Here is a 17,699-nt window from a genome sequence, read left to right as displayed (position 1 = left end):
GGCCCTTTCCGAAGGGGATTCCAACGTGTATTGACTCAGGGTTGAATACTTATCTAATCATACTGTATATTACAGGTTTTTTTTTTTACAAATATTCACATTTTGAATTAACTTTGACAGAGTATTTTGTGAAGATCGTTGATTAAAAAAACTACAATCTATTTTAATCCCACTTTGTAACACAACAAAATGTGGAATAAATCAATGTGTGTGTATACTTCCTGAGGGCACAGTACATGATGTAACTGAAGCCTGTCCTCTGTCCCAGGCCTAACCCTAACCTTTGACCCCTAACTGACCTCTGTCCCAGTAGGCGTGTCCCCCAGCTGATCTGCTGCCGTAGAGAGTTCCAGAACACTCCAGAGGAGGATGACGAAACCTCTACCCCCTGCCCTGATATCCACCCCGACCTCCGCTCTGACCTCCGCCCCGACCTCCACCCCGACCTCCAGCGTGACGACCCCAGCTCCATGGCTGGCTCGGCCTTCAGCAGTCGGAGGGCGGGGCCCAGCTACACGCCGTATCAGCCTCCTGTAGGCCTCCCAGTCGGGTACAGCCAGCCTACCCCGTTCCCCAGCCAGGCTGATGGCTCCTGGCTTCACCCCAGCTACACCAGCGCCTGGTCTGGTCCTGGACCTGCTTACCCCAGCAGCCTGCCCTCCTGCCTCACCCCCCCAAACTACCCCAGCTACCCAGGGGAGAGCTGCTACTCCCGGGGAAGGTCCCTGCCGGGCCGTTACAGCCCTAGTATGACCAGCCTGGAGCAGCCTCACTCCCTTCACTCCACCCCCCCCTCAGCAGGCCTCTACCACCACTCTCAGACTCCATACACCTGCTGTGCCCAGTGCCCTGTGGATGGCTTCAACATGGGCCACTACCACAGCCCCCGGCCCATCGCTGGTTACCGCCTACCCTCCAGGCCCATGTGTGAGTAACGCTAGCTAACAAACTTTTGTACATCGCACTGTTCCGTACGATTGACCTTATTTTAGTGCCCAAAAAAGGTAATAGTTCCAGGTCAACTGTAATATGAATACTATTGTAAAGCACAATATCTCCCCTTTCCAACAAAATCAACGACGAGGCCTTCATGCTGCCCGTCTCTGCATGATTAAAGAAGGCAATGAGCTCCATCGGGTCTTTTCTTTAAATGGCGGGTGGGGAAGTGAAACCTACTGCGTGACAGTGAAAGGGGGAGAGATGTTGTGTGGGGAAATGGCTTTTTTCACCTCTAAAATGTAAATAATACACTATAAAGAGTTTATATAATGTGTCATTACATACCTATTTGAAAGTTTGTGTCGAATTTGAATCTGTTTTTTAGTGTGGCGCTAATGTTATCTTCAGAAGTTAACAGCGGCTGTCGTGGCTTTTGAGAGTCATGATGCTTACAGTGATGGCGCAAACAATGAATGCATTCAGTTGTACAATTGACTAGGTATCCTCCCTGTCCCTGTCCCTGTCCCCCCTGACCCTGACCATGTCCCTGTCCCTGTCCCTGTCCCCCCCTGACCCTGTTCCTTACCCTGTCCCTGACCCTGTTCCTGTCCCCCCTGACCCTGTCCCTGACACTTACCCTGTCCCTGTCCCTTACCCTGTCCCTTACCCTGTCCCTTACCATGTCCCTGTCCCTTACCCTGTCCCTGTCCCTGACCCCCCCTGACCCTGTCCCTGTCCCCCCCTGACCCTGTCCCTGTCCTCCCTTACCATGTCCCTGTCCCTTTCCCTTGTTTTTAATCTCTTGAGAGAAGCGCTACACCTGGTGGAGAGAGGCTGTACAACACAGAATGAGTTGCTTTATGTGTGCTGTACGTTACGTCATGACACGTCACAATTTAACGTACATCGTCAGAGGGGTCTGTTTAAAAAATAAATAAATAAACTTTTCTCCAATACTATCGGGCCATCACCATGTCAATCAACTGTAGTGTCTAATCTGATCAGGCTTGTTCATATGCCTGACATGAAGCCTGTATTATCTAATCTGAGGTTTGTTCATATGCCTGACATGAAGCCTGTATTATCTAATCTGATGAGGTTTGTTCATATGCCTGACATGAAGCCTGTATTATCTAATCTGATGAGGTTTGTTCATATGCCTGACATGAAGCCTGTATTATCTAATCTGACGAGGCTCATTCATATCCCTGACATGAAGCCTGTATTATCTAATCTGACGAGGCTCATTCATATCCCTGACACGAAGCCTGTATTATCTAATCTGACGAGGCTCATTCATATCCCTGACATGAAGCCTGTATTATCTAATCTGACGAGGCTCATTCATATCCCTGACATGAAGCCTGTATTATCTAATCTGATGAGGTTTGTTCATATCCCTGACATGAAGCCTGCATTATCTAATCTGATGAGGTTTGTTCATATCCCTGACATGAAGCCTGCATTATCTAATCTGATGAGGTTTGTTCATATCCCTGACATGAAGCCTGCATTATCTAATCTGATGAGGTTTGTTCATATCCCTGACATGAAGCCTGCAGTGCATAGTTTCACCCAAACCCAGCCCACGACTATGACTGCATAAAACAGCTTTACCAGGCCAAATATATGCATTCCTTTCTTGAAACATGAATATCTTAGCAGCCTTTATATCTATATATATATTTTTTTATTTCACCTTTATTTAACCAGGTAGGCCAGTTGAGAACAAGTTCTCATTTACAACTGCGACCTGACCAAGATAAAGCAAAGCAGTGCGACACAAACAACGCAGAGTTACACATGGAATAAACAAGCGTAGTCAATAACAATAGATAAAAAAATATATATCTATTATAGACATGTTTGAGCAGTGGTGAACCTATAGGACCTAGTCCTTCAGTGGTGAACCTATAGGACCTAGTCCTTCAGTGGTGAACCTATTGGACCTAGTCCTTCAGTGGTGAATCTACAGGACCTAGTCCTTCAGTGGTGAACCTATAGGACCTAGTCCTTCAGTGGTGAACCTATAGGACCTAGTCCTTCAGTGGTGAACCTATTGGACCTAGTCCTTCAGTGGTGAACCTATAGGACCTAGTCCTTCAGTGGTGAACCTATTGGACCTAGTCCTTCAGTGGTGAACCTATAGGACCTAGTTCTTCAGTAGTGAACCTATAGGACCTAGTCCTTCAGTGGTGAACCTATAGGACCTAGTCCTTCAGTGGTGAACCTACAGGACCTAGTCCTTCAGTGGTGAACCTATAGGACCTAGTCCTTCAGTGGTGAACCTATAGGACCTAGTCCTTCAGTGGTGAACCTATAGGACCTAGTCCTTCAGTGGTGAACCTATAGGACCTAGTCCTTCAGTGGTGGACCTAGTCCTTCAGTGGTGAACCTATAGGACCTAGTCCTTCAGTGGTGAACCTATAGGACCTAATCCTTCAGTGGTGAACCTATAGGACCTAGTCCTTCAGTGGTGAACCTATAGGACCTAGTCCTTCAGTGGTGAACCTATAGGACCTAGTCCTTCAGTGGTGAACCTATAGGACCTAGTCCTTCAGTGGTGAACCTATAGGACCTAGTCCTTCAGTGGTGAACCTATAGGACCCAGTCCTTCAGTGGTGAACCTATAGGACCTAGTCCTTCAGTGGTGAACCTATAGGACCTAGTCCTTCAGTAGTGAACCTATAGGACCTAGTCCTTCAGTGGTGAACCTATAGGACCTAGTCCTTCAGTGGTGAACCTATAGGACCTAGTCCTTCAGTGGTGAACCTATAGGACCTAGTCCTTCAGTGGTGAACCTATAGGACCTAGTCCTTCAGTGGTGAACCTATTGGACCTAGTCCTTCAGTGGTGAATCTACAGGACCTAGTCCTTCAGTGGTGAATCTACAGGACCTAGTCCTTCAGTGGTGAATCTACAGGACCTAGTCCTTCAGTGGTGAACCTATAGGACCTAGTCCTTCAGTGGTGAACCTATAGGACCTAGTCCTTCAGTGGTGAACCTAAAGGACCTAGTCCTTCAGTGGTGAACCTATAGGACCTAGTCCTTCAGTGGTGAACCTATAGGACCTAGTCCTTCAGTGGTGAACCTATAGGACCTAGTTCTTCAGTGGTGAACCTATAGGACCTAGTCCTTCAGTGGTGAACCTATAGGACCTAGTCCTTCAGTGGTGGACCTAGTCCTTCAGTGGTGAACCTATAGGACCTAGTCCTTCAGTGGTGGACCTATAGGACCTAGTCCTTCAGTGGTGGACCTATAGGACCTAGTCCTTCAGTGGTGGACCTATAGGACCTAGTCCTTCAGTGGTGGACCTAGTCCTTCAGTGGTGAACCTATAGGACCTAGTCCTTCAGTGGTGAACCTACAGGACCTAGTCCTTCAGTGGTGAACCTACAGGACCTAGTCCTTCAGTGGTGAACCTACAGGACCTAGTCCTTCAGTGGTGAACCTATAGGACCTAGTCCTTCAGTGGTGAACCTACAGGACCTAGTCCTTCAGTGGTGAACCTACAGGACCTAGTCCTTCAGTGGGGAACCTATAGGACCTAGTCCTTCAGTGGGGAACCTATAGGACCTAGTCCTTCAGTGGGGAACCTATAGGACCTAGTCCTTCAGTGGGGAACCTATAGGACCTAGTCCTTCAGTGGTGAACCTACAGGACCTAGTCCTTCAGTGGTGAACCTATAGGACCTAGTCCTTCAGTGGTGAACCTATAGGACCTAGGGATTCAGTGGTGAACCTACAGGACCTAGTCCTTCAGTGGTGAACCTACAGGACCTAGTCCTTCAGTGGTGAACCTACAGGACCTAGTCCTTCAGTGGTGAACCTACAGGACCTAGTCCTTCAGTGGTGAACCTATAGGACCTAGTCCTTCAGTGGTGAACCTATAGGACCTAGTCCTTCAGTGGTGAACCTATAGGACCTAGTCCTTCAGTGGTGAACCTATAGGACCTAGTCCTTCAGTGGTGAACCTATAGGACCTAGTCCTTCAGTGGTGAACCTACAGGACCTAGTCCTTCAGTGGTGAACCTACAGGACCTAGTCCTTCAGTGGTGAACCTATAGGACCTAGTCCTTCAGTGGTGAACCTATAGGACCTAGTCCTTCAGTGGTGAACCTATAGGACCTAGTCCTTCAGTGGTGAACCTATAGGACCTAGTCCTTCAGTGGTGAACCTATAGGACCTAGTCCTTCAGTGGTGAACCTATAGGACCTAGTCCTTCAGTGGTGAACCTACAGGACCTAGTCCTTCAGTGGTGAACCTACAGGACCTAGTCCTTCAGTGGTGAACCTACAGGACCTAGTCCTTCAGTGGTGAACCTACAGGACCTAGTCCTTCAGTGGTGAACCTATAGGACCTAGTCCTTCAGTGGTGAACCTACAGGACCTAGTCCTTCAGTGGTGAACCTACAGGACCTAGTCCTTCAGTGGTGAACCTACAGGACCTAGTCCTTCAGTGGGGAACCTACAGGACCTAGTCCTTCAGTGGGGAACCTATAGGACCTAGTCCTTCAGTGGGGAACCTAATAGGACCTAGTCCTTCAGTGGGGAACCTATAGGACCTAGTCCTTCAGTGGTGAACCTACAGGACCTAGTCCTTCAGTGGTGAACCTATAGGACCTAGTCCTTCAGTGGTGAACCTATAGGACCTAGGGATTCAGTGGTGAACCTACAGGACCTAGTCCTTCAGTGGTGAACCTACAGGACCTAGTCCTTCAGTGGTGAACCTACAGGACCTAGTCCTTCAGTGGTGAACCTACAGGACCTAGTCCTTCAGTGGTGAACCTATAGGACCTAGTCCTTCAGTGGTGAACCTATAGGACCTAGTCCTTCAGTGGTGAACCTATAGGACCTAGTCCTTCAGTGGTGAACCTATAGGACCTAGTCCTTCAGTGGTGAACCTATAGGACCTAGTCCTTCAGTGGTGAACCTATAGGACCTAGTCCTTCAGTGGTGAACCTATAGGACCTAGTCCTTCAGTGGTGAACCTACAGGACCTAGTCCTTCAGTGGTGAACCTACAGGACCTAGTCCTTCAGTGGTGAACCTACAGGACCTAGTCCTTCAGTGGTGAACCTACAGGACCTAGTCCTTCAGTGGTGAACCTACAGGACCTAGTCCTTCAGTGGTGAACCTACAGGACCTAGTCCTTCAGTGGTGAACCTACAGGACCTAGTCCTTCAGTGGTGAACCTATAGGACCTAGTCCTTCAGTGGTGAACCTATAGGACCTAGTCCTTCAGTGGTGAACCTATAGGACCTAGTCCTTCAGTGGTGAACCTATAGGACCTAGTCCTTCAGTGGTGAACCTATAGGACCTAGTCCTTCAGTGGTGAACCTATAGGACCTAGTCCTTCAGTGGTGAACCTATAGGACCTAGTCCTTCAGTGGTGAACCTATAGGACCTAGTTCTTCAGTGGTGAACCTATAGGACCTAGTTCTTCAGTGGTGAACCTATAGGACCTAGTCCTTCAGTGGTGAACCTATAGGACCTAGTCCTTCAGTGGTGGACCTAGTCCTTCAGTGGTGAACCTATAGGACCTAGTCCTTCAGTGGTGAACCTATAGGACCTAGTCCTTCAGTGGTGGACCTAGTCCTTCAGTGGTGAACCTATAGGACCTAGTCCTTCAGTGGTGAACCTATAGGACCTAGTCCTTCAGTGGTGAACCTACAGGACCTAGTCCTTCAGTGGGGAACCTACAGGACCTAGTCCTTCAGTGGGGAACCTACAGGACCTAGTCCTTCAGTGGGGAACCTATAGGACCTAGTCCTTCAGTGGGGAACCTACAGGACCTAGTCCTTCAGTGGGGAACCTACAGGACCTAGTCCTTCAGTGGGGAACCTATAGGACCTAGTCCTTCAGTGGGGAACCTATAGGACCTAGTCCTTCAGTGGTGAACCTATAGGACCTAGGGATTCAGTGGTGAACCTACAGGACCTAGTCCTTCAGTGGTGAACCTATAGGACCTAGTCCTTCAGTGGTGAACCTATAGGACCTAGTCCTTCAGTGGTGAACCTACAGGACCTAGTCCTTCAGTGGTGAACCTATAGGACCTAGTCCTTCAGTGGTGAACCTATAGGACCTAGTCCTTCAGTGGTGAACCTATAGGACCTAGTCCTTCAGTGGTGAACCTATAGGACCTAGTCCTTCAGTGGTGAACCTAAAGGACCTAGTCCTTCAGTGGTGAACCTACAGGACCTAGTCCTTCAGTGGTGAACCTATAGGACCTAGTCCTTCAGTGGTGAACCTATAGGACCTAGTCCTTCAGTGGTGAACCTACAGGACCTAGTCCTTCAGTGGTGAACCTATAGGACCTAGTCCTTCAGTGGTGAACCTATAGGACCTAGTCCTTCAGTGGCGAACCTATAGGACCTAGTCCTTCAGTGGCGAACCTATAGGACCTAGTCCTTCAGTGGTGAATCTACAGGACCTAGTTCTTCAGTGGAGAACCTATTTGTCACGGATCCCTCCGGAAGTTTCATTACACACACCTGGCCCCTATTCCCAGTGATTAGTAATTGTATAAGTGTGCCCTTGGTATACCATTGTCCTGTCGATTATTGTTCCAATGTCCGTTGGTACGTGTGAGTACCTGTGCTTTTTGGCTTTCGTGCCATTGTGGATTGCCAGATGATTACGGGTCTCGTCCCGTGTTTTAATCATTGTGCGCGTGTGTATTTATTCAACCCTGTGTTTTTGTTACGTGTTTGTTTGGTCTTTGTCCCCGTGCCTTTACACGGCACGCCATAATTTGGGTTTAATTTTTTTCAACGATTACGCATTCCTGCACCTGTCTCCCGACCCTTTATACCGACGTGACACTATTGGCCTTCAGTGGTGAATCTATAGGCCTTCAGTGGTGAATCTATAGGCCTTCAGTGGTGAATCTATAGGCCTTCAGTGGTGAATCTATAGGCCTTCAGTGGTGAATCTATAGGCCTTCAGTGGTGAATCTATAGGCCTTCAGTGGTGAATCTATAGGCCTTCAGTGGTGAATCTATAGGCCTTCAGTGGTGAATCTATAGGCCTTCAGTGGTGAATCTATAGGACCTAGTCCTTCAGTGGTGAATCTATAGGACCTAGTCCTTCAGTGGTGAATCTACAGGACCTAGTCCTTCAGTGGTGAATCTACAGGACCTAGTCCTTCAGTGGTGAACCTATTGGACCTAGTCCTTCAGTGGTGAACCTATAGGACCTAGTCCTTCGGTGGTGAATCTACAGGACCTAGTCCTTCGGTGGTGAACCTATAGGACCTAGTCCTTCAGTGGTGAACCTATAGGACCTAGTCCTTCAGTGGTGAACCTATTGGACCTAGTCCTTCAGTGGTGAATCTATAGGCCTTCAGTGGTGAATCTATAGGACCTAGTCCTTCAGTGGTGAATCTACAGGACCTAGTCCTTCAGTGGTGAACCTATTGGACCTAGTCCTTCAGTGGTGAATCTATTGGCCTTCAGTGGTGAATCTATAGGACCTAGTCCTTCAGTGGTGAATCTACAGGACCTAGTCCTTCAGTGGTGAACCTATTGGACCTAGTCCTTCAGTGGTGAATCTATTGGCCTTCAGTGGTGAATCTATAGGCTAGGGATCATTAACTAGGTTCAGCCACTGGCCAATTTTTTTTCTTGAGTGGATGGTCGGGGGGCCGGTGGCCCGGGGTGGACCTGGGGGGGCCGGTGGCCCGGGGGGGCCGGAACATAATTACAAATAATTTGTAGTCTGCAAATTGACCGCAAGAAGCTTAAACAGATATAATGTTTGACTAAAATAAAATTGTTTCAAACCTTGCTTACATTTGTAAACTATCACGTGTCTCTCTGTTATGCGTGGGATTGGTATTTTTACAGTCTTCTAGGTCCAACAATGACAGGCCACCAGTTGGGAAACCCTGCTATAGGTCTCCAGTGTGTAACAGGTTGGGGATTCTGAAAGGACAGCAACTGGAATACCAGCACATTCATGTAGGAGAGTGCACTTTTTGTAAAACACAAATCATGCACGTAGTAGCCTACACAATCACAAAGCATGTTAAATATATTCACATGCACGCCGCACACAGCCTAGTTTCAGCTGAATATCATCTGCAGGCAGCCAGAGTGTTCAGCTGGTTTTGGCATGGAGCAGCTCACAGAAGAATGACATCGGTAGCCGGTAGGGTAGGAAAGACAGTAAATACTAGGCCTGTGTCCATCACCAGTAAATACGAACTGAGGCAACAATGTGTGTGGAAACCAGGTAATGAAAAAGTTTAGTCCGAAGGGTTGGTTTGTAGACTATTTGTGATGTGCAATTGTCATTATGGCTGTTTGCATCAGACATGGATGGGCCTGGATGGACACAGGCCTACCCACTCAGATTGATGTGGTTTAAGCATTGTTTTGGGCTTTGACATCACTATTTTTTAAATTTTGAATTTGAGAATGAAAATCTTAAAAATCTAGAGGAAAACTCATTAAAAAAACATAGGAAACATTGGATTTTTCACGCAGGGTACCTTTCCTTCGCCGGACGGGCCGTTTGGGAACTGTTTTGGCAAGATTTGAGTATATCAAATTGTATTTGTCACATGCGTCGAATACAACAGTGAAATGCTTACTTTCAAGCCCTTAACCAACAATAGTTTTATGAAAAATAAGTGTTGAGTAAAAAAGAGCAGCAGTAAAATGCAATGCAATTAGTCCGTGTAGCCATTTGATTAGCTGTTCAGGAGTTTTATGGCTTGGGGGTAGACGCTGTTAAGAAGCCTTTTGGACCTAGACTTTACTTCCGGTACCACTTGCCGTGCGGTAGCAGAGAGAACAGTCTATGACTAGGGAGACTGGATTCTTTGACAATTTTTTGTACCTTCCTCTGACACCGCCTGGTATACAGGTCCTGGATGGCAGGAAGCTTGGCCCAAGTTATGTACTAGGCCGTACGCACCACCCTCTATAGTGCCTTGCGGTCGGAGGCCGAGCAGTTGCCATACCAGGCAGTGATGCAACCAGTCAGAATGCTCTCGATGGTGCAGTTGTAGAACTTTTTGAAGATCTGTTGGGGCGGTATGCAAATAGGAGTGGGTTTAGGGTTTCATAATGGTGTTGGTATGAGCCGTGACCAGCCTTTCAAAGCACTTCATGGCTACAGACGTGAGTGCTACGGGCTGGTAGTCATTTAGGCAAGTTACCTTAGTGTTCTTGGGCACAGGGACTATGGTGGTCTGCTTGAAACATGTTGATATAACAGACTTAGTCAGGGATAGGTTAAAAATGTCAGTTGGTCAGCGCATGCTTGGAGTACACGTCCTGGTAATCCGTCTGGCCCTGCGGCCTTGTGAATGTTGACCTGTCTAAAGGTCTTACTCACATCGGCTACGGAGAGCGTGATCACACATTCTTCCGGAACAGCTGATGCTCGCATGCATGCTTCAGTGTTGCTTACCTCGAAGCGAGCATAGAGGTAGTTTAGCTCGTCTGGTAGGCTCGTGTCACTGGGCAGCTCGCGGCTGTGCTTCCCTTTGTAGTCTGTAATAGTTGGCAAGCCCTGCCACATCCAATGAGCGTTGGAGCCGGTGTAGTACGATTCTATCTTAGTCCTGTATTGATCCTTTCCCTGTTTGATGGTTCGTCGGAGGGCATAGCGGGATTTATTATAAGCTTCCGGGTTAGAGTCCCGCTCCTTGAAAGCGGCAGCTCTAACCGTGTGGATGTTGCCTGTGATCCATGGCTTCTGGTTGGGATATGTACGTACAGTCACTGTGGGGACGACGTCATCGATGCACTTATTGATGAAGCCAGTGACTGATGTTGTATACTCCTCAATGCCATTGGAAGAATCCCAGAACATGGGACTATGGTGGTCTGCTTGAAACATGTTGATATTACAGACTTAGTCAGGGATAGGTTAAAAATGTCAGTTGGTCAGCGCATGCTTGGAGTACACGTCCTGGTAATCCGTCTGGCCCTGCGGCCTTGTGAATATGTCTGGCCCAGCGGCCTGTGTAATCTCCCTCGGGAACTGATCATTCATGCCTATTTTCATGCCAGCGAGTCTTTAAAAAAGTATTATTAGCCTGGACTCGAACCAGGATCTCTAGTGGCACAGCTAGCACTGTGAGGCAGTGCCTTACACCACTGCGCCACTCAGGAGGCCGGACCAGCGAGTGTTTCACCCAGGCTTTTAACCATCACTTTACCCTTAAAGAAAGCAAATTTGGCAACGATTGGACGCTCATATCTCTGTCCGAAACGGTTTACACGTTCGAGTTGGATCTTATCGACAGCATCGAGTGGGATTTGAAGCTTTGTAAGAAAGAAGCTCTTTCGTCACTCATTTCAAGACTCGCCTTCAACTCCTTTATATCTTTACTGACTAATTCAAGTATGCCCAGTTTGTCATTTATCGACTTTAACAGATCGCTTTCCACACTTACCAGTTCCAGTGGTGAAAAGCCTTCTTTTGGAGATTGATTCTCCACGTTTACTCTCCGTCATGTTTGAGTGTTGCTTGTTTTCATAATATTTGTCGATACATTTCTCTATCCTTATGACTTGTTTTGTGTTAATATCCAGATTGAATGTTATTACCCACGAGTATATGAAGTACTAATATTTAGTCTGACTTACTGATATTGAATATTACGTATTTATCTTGAGGCGATTTGCACCAGTGTGTTCAGTACACCACCTTGGTATTCAGAATCCAGAGATTCTTACTGTTCCCCATTGTTTATCAGCGCAATTTTGACGGCCAACTGGGTGAAAAAAATGGATAGGGTTTATCTAATGTTCCTTCGTTAGATTTGAGCACATCTTGCTCTGCCTAGCATTAGTTGTTGATCTTGTTGATGTGCATAACTGAGGGAGAGAGAGCCTATCTTTTAATGGTTGTTTGATCAGTAGGACTGTAAAGTTCCCAAATGTAAGAGGACTCCCGTGGTGTTCACATATTAGCAGAAATCCATTCAGGTGTTTTTTGTGTCTTTTAGCGAATGTGTTCTAATGATCTAAATTCGCGCTGTTGCTACTTCCTGTAAACACACAGTCCAGTTCATAGTGAATGATGACAGGCCCTACTGCCTGTAAACACACAGTCCAGTTCATAGTGAATGATGGCAGGCCCTACTTCCTGTAAACACACAGTCCAGTTCATAGTGAATGATGGCAGGCCCTACTGCCTGTAAACACACAGTCCAGTTCATAGTGAATGATGGCAGGCCCTACTTCCTGTAAACACACAGTCCAGTTCAAAGTGAATGATGGCAGGCCCTACTGTCTGTAAACACACAGTCCAGTTCAAAGTGAATGATGGCAGGCCCTACTGTCTGTAAACACACAGTCCAGTTCATAGTGAATGATGGCAGGCCCTACTGCCTGTAAACACACAGTCCAGTTCATAGTGAATGATGACAGGCCCTACTGTCTGTAAACACACAGTCCAGTTCAAAGTGAATGATGGCAGGCCCTACTGCCTGTAAACACACAGTCCAGTTCAAAGTAATTTCTGTAAGTGCGATGCTTGTTGAATGTCCTTCCGTGAAAGTCTGTTGTAAATGTGTTCACTATAAAATAGCATGGTATCTTGTCAAACACTATTTTTGGTAACAGGCTTATTTGAGCCAGTAAAGGGGGCTTTACTATTCTTGGGTAGAGCAATGACTTTTGCTTCCCTCCAGGCCTGTGGGCACACACTTTCTAGTAGGCTTAGATTGAAAATCTGGCAAATAGAAGTGGCAATATCTTCCGCTATTATCCTCAGTAATTTTCCATCCAAGTTGTCAGACCCAGGTGGCTTGTCTTGTTGATAGACAATCATTTTTAAAAAATCACACTTTACGGAATTCTAAATTACAGTTCTTGTCTTTGGTCAGCGTTTGTTGCTGGCATGTCATGCCTAAGTTCACCAATTAAAAAATAATTAAAGTAGTTGGCAATATCAGTCAGTTTTGATGCAGCTGAGTTTGCTATCGTTCTTTGTCATTTATTTTTGTTTCATAGTATAGATTCTTCTTTTTATTCATTTTAGTCAAATGATTTCTCAATTTGCAGTACGTTTGCCAATCGGTTGTGCAGCCAGACTTATTTGCCATTCCATATAATTGTTCAATTCCACTGGGATTGAACCGTTTTTACAGTCATTTTCTTAATGGGTGCGTGCTTACGTCTGTTTGCTCCTCATTACACACTTCGGACCAACAAATATTCTTTACATCAACAACATAGGAATCACTACTAAACTTATTGTATGTCCTCTTATACACTATATATATATTAGACCCAGCCTTTGGAACTCTGGTTTTCCTAGATATGGCTGCTATATTGTGATCACTACATCCGATGGATCTGGATGCTGCTTTCAAGCACATTTCTGCAGCATCAGTAAAGATGTGATCAATACATGTTGATGATTTCATTCCTGTGCTGTTTCTATCTACCCTGGTATGTTGACTGATAGGTTACAGGAACTGGTTACAGTTTGAAGCTTTTTCTTGAGTGGGCAGCTTGATGAAACCCAGTCAAAATTTAAATCACCCAGAAAATATACCTCTGTTGATACCACATACATTATCAAGTTTTTCACAATTTAAAAAAAACATTTCACACATTTAACATCAAGAACCTGCTGAGTCTAAAATGATTCAAAGATATTTAACATCAGGAACCTGCTTGATTCACTCCTCTTTGATCATAACGTTGAGTGACTCTACCATTGGCAGTTTTCTGGAGGAAAAACAAATCACAGAGGTCTTCTTGATATTCAATGTCAAACATGAGTTATTAAGCTATTCTACAACTGAAACCATGTGTTGTGTCATCAGTAACGACATGAACTACATATAAACTACAATGTGGTCATCGTACATCTGAACACTAGCCCCTGCACTTACCTCAGGAAGATCATGTATGAACTAAAAAGAAGCGGACCTAGAACCGATCCTTGTGGAACACCAATTCTGTTTTTCTGAGCTGTAGACATGTTATTGATCACTACACTTTGTTCCCTGTTCTTGAGATATGATTCAAACCATCTAAGTGCTTTTTTAGAAAATGTTTACCTTGAGTGTTGAGACCGGGATGCTGTGATTAACGGTGTCAAAAGCTTTGCTTAAATCGAGAAAAATAGCACCAACCACATTGCCTTTGTCCAACATTCAAAACCATCTATCAGAAAACAGTTTTCTGTGTCTTGAGTCTCCCGAGTGGCGCAGCGGTCTAAGGCACTGCATCTCAGTGCAGGAGGCGTCACTGCAGTCCCTGGTTTGAATCCAGGCTGCATCACATCCGGCCGGGATTGGGAGTCCCATAGGGCGGTGCACAATTGGCCCAGCGTTGTCTGGGTTTGGCCGGGGTAGGCCGTCATTGTAAATAAAAATGTGTTCTTTACTGACTTGCCAGGTTAAATAAAATAAAAAAATTGAGTGTTTACGTCTAAAGCCGAATTGCTGTGAATGCAGGAATTGATTCTACAAGTAGGCCATTCATTTCTCTGTTGAAGCTGTCTCCACTACTTTTGATAGAACTGGGAAAATGCTAATTGGCCTGTACATGCCTGGTCAACTTCACCCCATTTTAAAACTGGGTGTTACCAGTGCCTTTATCCACCCCTCTGGAAACTGTGTAGTACTTATTGACAGATTTATCAGGTCTCTCTCTCTCTCTCTCTCTCTCTCTCTCTCTCTCTCAGATAACTACAGACTGCCAGGTGCAGGCGACGTGCAAAGGTAAGCTAGCGAGCATATGATCTGCATTACCAAGAGCAAAGGTCTCAGAAATCCCTGTTTGCAAAGAGATTCACTTTGTTTCTGAAATGGTGACTCATGTTGGATCTTCTTTCTAGTGGCCACATGAGTCCCCATCCTAACCCCTGCAGTGCTCCGCTCTCTGTGGAACAACCCTTCAGTGCCCCGCTCTCTGTGGAACAAAGTAAGTACATGAGTCCCCATCCTAACCCCTGCAGTGCCCCGCTCTCTGTGGAACAACCCTTCAGTGCCCCGCTCTCTGTGGAACAAAGTAATTACATGAGTCCCCATCCTAACCCCTGCAGTGCCCCGCTCTCTGTGGAACAAAGTAAGTACATGAGTCCCCATCCTAACCCCTGCAGTGCCCCGCTCTCTGTGGTACAAAGTAAGTACATGAGTCCCCATCCTAACCCCTGCAGTGCCCCGCTCTCTGTGGAACAACCCTTCAGTGCCCCGCTCTCTGTGGTACAAAGTAATTACATGAGTCCCCATCCTAACCCCTTCAGTGCCCCGCTCTCTGTGGTACAAAGTAAGTACATGAGTCCCCATCCTAACCCCTGCAGTGCCCCGCTCTCTGTGGAACAACCCTTCAGTGCCCCGCTCTCTGTGGAACAACCCTTCAGTGCCCCGCTCTCTGTGGAACAACCCTTCAGTGCCCCGCTCTCTGTGGAACAACCCTTCAGTGCCCCGCTCTCTGTGGAACAACCCTTCAGTGCCCCGCTCTCTGTGGAACAAAGTAATTACATGAGTCCCCATCCTAAACCCTGCAGTGCCCCGCTCTCTGTGGTACAAAGTAATTACATGAGTCCCCATCCTAAACCCTGCAGTGCCCCGCTCTCTGTGGTACAAAGTAATTACATGAGTCCCCATCCTAACCCCTGCAGTGCCCCGCTCTCTGTGGTACAAAGTAAGTACATGAGTCCCCATCCTAAACCCTGCAGTGCCCCGCTCTCTGTGGAACAACCCTTCAGTGCCCCGCTCTCTGTGGTACAAAGTAAGTACATGAGTCCCCATCCTAAACCCTGCAGTGCCCCGCTCTCTGTGGAACAACCCTTCAGTGCCCCGCTCTCTGTGGTACAAAGTAAGTACATGAGTCCCCATCCTAACCCCTGCAGTGCCCCGCTCTCTGTGGAACAACCCTTCAGTGCCCCGCTCTCTGTGGTACAACCCTGCAGTGCCCCGCTCTCTGTGGAACAACCCTTCAGTGCCCCGCTCTCTGTGGTACAAAGTAATTACATGAGTCCCCATCCTAAACCCTGCAGTGCCCCGCTCTCTGTGGTACAAAGTAATTACATGAGTCCCCATCCTAACCCCTGCAGTGCCCCGCTCTCTGTGGAACAACCCTTCAGTGCCCCGCTCTCTGTGGAACAACCCTTCAGTGCCCCGCTCTCTGTGGTACAAAGTAATTACATGAGTCCCCATCCTAACCCCTGCAGTGCCCCGCTCTCTGTGGTACAAAGTAATTACATGAGTCCCCATCCTAACCCCTGCAGTGCCCCGCTCTCTGTGGAACAACCCTTCAGTGCCCCGCTCTCTGTGGAACAACCCTTCAGTGCCCCGCTCTCTGTGGTACAAAGTAATTACATGAGTCCCCATCCTAACCCCTGCAGTGCTCCACTCTCTGTGGTACAAAGTAAGTACATGAGTCCCCATCCTAACCCCTGCAGTGCCCCACTCTCTGTGGTACAAAGTAATTACATGAGTCCCCATCCTAACCCCTGCAGTGCCCCGCTCTCTGTGGAACAACCCTTCAGTGCCCCGCTCTCTGTGGAACAACCCTTCAGTGCCCCGCTCTCTGTGGAACAACCCTTCAGTGCCCCGCTCTCTGTGGTACAAAGTAATTACATGAGTCCCCATCCTAACCCCTGCAGTGCCCCGCTCTCTGTGGAACAAAGTAAGTACATGAGTCCCCATCCTAAACCCTGCAGTGCCCCGCTCTCTGTGGTACAACCCTTCAGTGCCCCGCTCTCTGTGGTACAAAGTAATTACATGAGTCCCCATCCTAACCCCTGCAGTGCCCCGCTCTCTGTGGAACAACCCTTCAGTGCCCCGCTCTCTGTGGTACAAAGTAATTACATGAGTCCCCATCCTAACCCCTGCAGTGCTCCGCTCTCTGTGGAACAAAGTAATTACATGAGTCCCCATCCTAACCCCTGCAGTGCCCCGCTCTCTGTGGTACAAAGTAATTACATGAGTCCCCATCCTAACCCCTTCAGTGCCCCGCTCTCTGTGGAACAACCCTTCAGTGCCCCGCTCTCTGTGGAACAACCCTTCAGTGCCCCGCTCTCTGTGGTACAAAGTAATTACATGAGTCCCCATCCTAACCCCTGCAGTGCCCCGCTCTCTGTGGAACAACCCTGCAGTGCCCCGCTCTCTGTGGTACAACCCTTCAGTGCCCCGCTCTCTGTGGAACAACCCTTCAGTGCCCCGCTCTCTGTGGTACAAAGTAATTACATGAGTCCCCATCCTAAACCCTGCAGTGCCCCGCTCTCTGTGGTACAAAGTAATTACATGAGTCCCCATCCTAAACCCTGCAGTGCCCCGCTCTCTGTGGAACAACCCTTCAGTGCCCCGCTCTCTGTGGAACAAAGTAATTACATGAGTCCCCATCCTAACCCCTTCAGTGCCCCGCTCTCTGTGGAACAACCCTTCAGTGCCCCGCTCTCTGTGGTACAAAGTAAGTACATGAGTCCCCATCCTAACCCCTTCAGTGCCCCGCTCTCTGTGGAACAAAGTAAGTACATGAGTCCCCATCCTAACCCCAGCATAGATTCATGTCATAATGTGCAGACAGGGGTATGGTGGGGTGCGGGTACAGTGGAGGTAAGCCCAGGCACTGAGTGAGAGAGGTTGCATCTCTGGACATGCTGGTTATACTGGGTGAGGTCACCGCATGTGTGGGAGGTGGGACAAAGGAGGTATACAAGGCATATACAGTGGGACTAGGGGCTTCGTAGTAAACTAAAACAATGATAACTATCCTAAACAACAGTATACAAGGCATATTGACATTCGAGAGAGACATAAAGCGAGGCATAAAGCAATCA

At 47.5% G+C, this 17,699-nt stretch overlaps 1 protein-coding gene across 1 annotated transcript in view; it reads left to right on the top strand.

The window, feature by feature from the left end:
* Window positions 1–17,110, top strand: part of LOC120054385 (extensin-like) — a 33,193-nt gene extending 16,083 nt beyond the window's left edge. Inside the window, exons 3-12 of the mRNA XM_039001797.1 lie at window positions 314–927; window positions 14,598–14,634; window positions 14,751–14,836; window positions 15,216–15,388; window positions 15,537–15,552; window positions 15,768–15,873; window positions 15,972–16,054; window positions 16,146–16,221; window positions 16,377–16,546; window positions 16,986–17,110. Of these exons, the coding sequence (XP_038857725.1) occupies window positions 314–927; window positions 14,598–14,634; window positions 14,751–14,836; window positions 15,216–15,388; window positions 15,537–15,552; window positions 15,768–15,873; window positions 15,972–16,054; window positions 16,146–16,221; window positions 16,377–16,546; window positions 16,986–17,110 (1,486 nt within the window). The remainder of the gene's footprint in view (window positions 1–313; window positions 928–14,597; window positions 14,635–14,750; window positions 14,837–15,215; window positions 15,389–15,536; window positions 15,553–15,767; window positions 15,874–15,971; window positions 16,055–16,145; window positions 16,222–16,376; window positions 16,547–16,985) is intronic.
* The last annotated feature ends 589 nt before the right edge of the window (window positions 17,111–17,699 follow it).

This window comes from Salvelinus namaycush, chromosome 10 (genome assembly GCF_016432855.1).
Source record: "Salvelinus namaycush isolate Seneca chromosome 10, SaNama_1.0, whole genome shotgun sequence".
In the NCBI taxonomy this organism is placed as follows: Eukaryota; Metazoa; Chordata; class Actinopteri; order Salmoniformes; family Salmonidae; genus Salvelinus; species Salvelinus namaycush.
Note: the sequence above shows the minus strand (reverse complement) of the source record. Positions and strands in the feature narration are given on the sequence as shown.